Source organism: Carettochelys insculpta, chromosome 32 (assembly GCF_033958435.1).
Source record: "Carettochelys insculpta isolate YL-2023 chromosome 32, ASM3395843v1, whole genome shotgun sequence".
In the NCBI taxonomy this organism is placed as follows: domain Eukaryota; kingdom Metazoa; phylum Chordata; order Testudines; family Carettochelyidae; genus Carettochelys; species Carettochelys insculpta.
In genome coordinates this window covers 7,096,418-7,101,112 of record NC_134168.1, presented here as the reverse complement: position 1 = coordinate 7,101,112, position 4,695 = coordinate 7,096,418, and the positions used below count along the sequence as shown (strand labels likewise).

The following is a 4,695-nucleotide window of genomic DNA, read 5'->3' as shown; positions in this document are numbered from 1 at the left end:
CATCTGGGCTGTGTAATCCCCTGTTCTGATACATCTGCAAATCCCACCTTTGACTGAGCTAGTTATGCCAAAAATGGCAGGGTAGCTTTGGACTAGCTGCTCGAGTCTCAGAAGACGAGAGTTGAAAGAGACCTCAAGAGGTCACCTAGTCTAGCTCCTTGCTCAAAGCAACACCAACCCCACCTAAATTGTCTCTGCCAGGGTTTTCTGGTGACTGTTCTTAAACATTTCCAAGGATGCTGATTATGCCAAGTACGTAAGTGACACATTCCTGTACTTCACTGCTCTCTTAGGCTACGTCTACACGTGCACGCTACATCGAAATAGCTTATTTCGATGAATAACGTCTACACATCCTCCAGGGCTGGCAACTTCGACGTTCAACTTTGACGCTGGGCAGCACCACATTGAAATAGGCGCTGCGAGGGAATGTCTACACACCAAAGTAGCACGCATAGAAATAAGGGTGCCAGGAACAGCTGCAGACAGGGTCACAGGGCAGACTCAACAGCAAGCCGCTCCCTTAAAGGGCCCCTCCCAGACACAGTTGCACTAAAAAACACAAGATCCACAGAGCCGACAACTGGTTGCAGACCCTGTGCATGCAGCATGGATCCCCAGCTGCAGCAGCAGCAGCCAGAAGCCCTGGGCTAAGGGCTGCTGCACAAGGTGGCCATAGAGCCCCGCAGGGGCTGGAGAGAGCGTCTCTCAACCCCGCAGCTGATGGCCACCATGGCGGACCCCGCTATTTCAATGTTGCGGGACGTGGATCAGCTACACGTGCTCTACTTCAACGTTCAACTTCGAAGTAAGGCACTATTCCCATCCCCTCATGGGGTTAGCGACTTCGACGTCTCGCCGCCTAACATCAATTTCAACTTCGAAATAGCGCCCAACACGTGTAGCCGTGACGGGCGCTATTTCGAAGATAGTGCCGTTACTTCGAAGTAGCGTGCACGTGTGTACACGGCTTTAGGCTACAACTACATCTGTCTTACGTGCTCTTAAATATCTCCAGTGATGGAGATTCCGCAACCTCCCTAGGCAATATATTCCAGTGTTTAACCATCCTGAGAGTGAGAAAATTTTATATAATGTCCAACCTAAACTTCCTTTGCTGCAATTAAAACACATTGCTCCTTGCATTATCCTCAGAGGCCAAGGAGAACCATTTTTCTCCCTAGCCCTTGTAACCCCCTTTTACATACTTCCAACCCGCTATCAGGTCCCTTGATACAGATATTTCAATACTACAGCTAAAAAGTCTCTTTTTGCAGTTCAGTAGAACTCATGGAATTTGGAAGGAACATATCAACAGTTCAGCAGGAGTTCTGGTCTCTTTGTTCTCTAATGTGGGAAGCGTAACCTTTAATTAGAAGCGTCTTTCTTGGTTTATTGACAATTTCATTTTTCCAGTGGAGAGATGTAGTCATACAAGTTTACCTAATTCAGTTTTCCACCAGTGAAAAAGGACTCAGAACCAGAATACGTACCGTCATCAATATTTGATGTTCTTCTTTTTGTAGATAAAGGTTATGGAGAAAGTAGCAGAGAGAAACCAAACACTCATCACAGAATTCATCATCGTAGGATTTGGAGAAGTCCCAGAATTACGGCCCCTTCTCATCCTCATGTTTCTTGTTATCTACATTGTGACATTGGCTGGAAACGTCCTCATAATTGCTCTGGTTGTGGCTGATCGGCAACTTCACACCCCCATGTACTTCTTACTGTGGAACTTGGCCTGCTTGGAGACCTGCTTCTCCTCTGTAGTTGTGCCCAGGCTGCTGAGCAGCCTCCTGACTGGGGACAGAACTGTTTCTATTAATGGCTGCATTGTGCAAGCATATTTCTTTGGTGTCTTGTCAACCATAGAAAATATGATCCTCGCGGCCATGTCTTACGATCGGTATTTGGCAATATGCCATCCCCTCCATTATGCTGCTCTGATGAATGGCAAGGTTTGTGGCCAGCTGGTGGGAGCTTCCTGGATAAGTGGCTTTCTTTTTTGTGCCATAGTAAATGTTTTCATGTGGCAGTTAACATTCTGTGATTCCAAGGAAATTGACCATTACTTCTGTGCATTTGTGCCAATGATAAAGCTGGCTTGTACTGACACCCAGACTTTGCAACTGCTGACATTTGTTGTTGCTGCTGTTGTGACACTTATCCCCTGTCTACTGACTCTAACATCCTATGCTTATATCATCGCCACCATCCTGAAAATCCCTTCGACCGCTGGAAGGAAAAAGGCCTTTTCCAAATGCTCCTCTCACCTCACTGTAGTAACTGTCTACTACATGATAGTGTTTGCTGTTTCTGTAGTTCCAATAGTCAATCCTTCCAAGATACCAGAAAAAATATTCTCCGTCTTCTGCACATTCCTGAATCCCATGATCAACCCTGTCATCTACTGCCTGCGAAACAAGGAGTTCAAGGAGTGCCTGAGAAAAGCTGTTCGTAAACTCTCTGCATTCTGAAACAGGGATAGAACCAGAAAGCCAATTTTTATATATAATATCATGGAGGTGAACTGTGTTGAAAAATCCTCATATGAGGTGATTAATGTGTCCCTGGCCATGGGCTGTGGTACCTGTGTGGCTGTCCTGTATCCCTACCAAATAGCCTCGAAAACTAAGCATCTAAAATAAAAATCTGCTTTACCAGCAGTAGTGACATTGTTCCACATCAAACCGCATTAAAATTAAATAGGAATCAAAAAGAATCTACCTTAAAAAAGGTGTTTAATTTAATGTATAAGAATAGCTAATATAAGGTATATAGAGGAATCGTTAAAAGAGTTCATTATAATATTCATAAACATTATTAATATTCATAAGCAGTAGCTTGAAATACTGTGTGGTGATAGGATAGTTTAGGATACCTCATAAATATGCATTAGAGAGTGCGTCCCGGTTGCCAGGGTAACCAAGGGTGCGGACCTGAGCTGACAGGTGTTCAACCAGGTCCGCCCCAGCTCTATAAGTTTGAGAGCACACCCCGGAGCCAGTTAGTTTGTCGTCAGTGAGGGACCCGAGAAGATCAAAGAAGAGGAAGAGCTGTGGACTGAGTTAAGAGCTAGACTCAGTATAGAGCTGAAATCACCGAAGAGGCAGAAGAGCCCAAAGGAGACCTGCATGTCAGTCAATGCATGCTAGCCCACGTGGGCCGCCGAAGACCCGAAGCGGACCCAGCGAGAAGAGCTCCAGTCCACCATCTAACAACGAAGGCTCCGGCAATTTTAATCTGGCAGGAGTCAACGCCTTACTGAGGGAGCCCTGTACAGACAAACTGCAGCAGCGGTCCTTCCCTTTCCGCCATTGACCACCGCCTTGGGCCAGTGGCGGAAATAAAGGCCGTCACTCTCAGGAGGGTTTTTTGTCATCCCACGGTGGTTCTTTTTCCCTCCTGCCTTTTTATTCCTCTCTTTCTATCTGGCCCATCGCGGCTGCCGTAAAAGTGTGCCAGTGAGGGTCATATCTTCCCAGCTCCTGAGAAAAGATCAGCGGGCCCAGCGCCCGGAAAACAGAGTGGGAAGGAGAGGTACCAAAACTTGTTAAGCTGAGAATTAGTTTAGCCATGAGTAATTGGATGTGTTTATTTTACTGTCTCTGTTGTTTGTTCGCATGTTGTTATATGTGTTAAATAGTCTTAATGGATGTAAGTTTCATATTTTTCTTATTGTGACTGTTATTCTTGTTGGCTGTATTGAAGTTTGTAGTGCTTTATTGTTATTTCACACATAGGGAATCTAAAGGTTTAGCAAATGTTTTATTAGTAAACTGGGATATCCCCAGCTATTATGCTCGACGCCTTAAATTGTGTAACCCAAACCTGCTAGATTACAGTGTAAAGCACAGGAGGCTAGACTTTATAGCCTAGCCTAAGAACGCTCGTGCAAAACAGATTAGCCTAGAATTTAATAACATTGTTGTATTTATATAATATTGTAAACAGAGCTACTATTGCTCCCCCCGCCTTTAAGGGGTAAGAACAACTAGGGATAACCCGTAAGTGGGTAAACCCTAGTAAACATTTAACCCTTTCGGGTAAGTTTAGGTGCTGCAGTAAAGGGCTGCCCTATAAACAGGGTGGTCGGCATAAACGGTACCGTTTTTAAGGGGACGACCTGTAAACAGTAAACCCCGTTAATATATAAAGGGCTCTCCCCTGTAAGGCCAACAGGGCAACCCACTAAGTAAATAAATAAATAAATAAATAAATCTAGAATAGGTAAATTTAAAAAATAATAACGAGAAATCTGCTCCCCTTTGTAATTCGGCTTAGGGTCGAGCGACTGGTGAAACTCTTTATGAGTAAGAGCCAGAATATTAATATAACAATTATTAGCTCTGTATTTAAATTGTTTTCCTTTTTATAGCATTCGAAGAAGAGAGTATTATGTCTGCTCCGAGCGTAACAGTAAGTAATTAGTCAGGGTTAGGTAGAATTGCTGTTTATTACACCGGTTACATAGTTCCAAGGCTTCGCGTTTTAAAGGATCCAAATTCCTGTGCTAAAATCTAGTAAGGCAAGGGATAGGGTTAGCTTGTAAGTGTTAGGTTATTTAGGTATTGTTTGCTTTAAGAGACATTTACTTTTCTTCAATAAATTCCCTGTTTTGTTTTTCAACTTACTGACCTTGTCTGTCGTTCTTCTGGGGGAAGCTTCTTGCAGCACCTCTCACACACCCTG

General features: G+C 44.1%; 1 protein-coding gene across 1 annotated transcript; it reads left to right on the top strand.

The window, feature by feature from the left end:
• Window positions 1-1,535: 1,535 nt before the first annotated feature.
• Window positions 1,536-2,480, top strand: LOC142004851 (olfactory receptor 6F1-like). Its single transcript, XM_074982532.1, has one exon. It carries the CDS (start codon window positions 1,536-1,538, stop codon window positions 2,478-2,480), a length of 945 nt encoding a protein of 314 aa, XP_074838633.1.
• The last annotated feature ends 2,215 nt before the right edge of the window (window positions 2,481-4,695 follow it).

What these genes read in the sequence shown, in the direction of transcription:
- LOC142004851 (XM_074982532.1), top strand. Translation starts at nt 1,536, where the DNA reads ATGGAGAAAGTAGCAGAGAGAAACCAAACACTCATCACAGAATTCATC.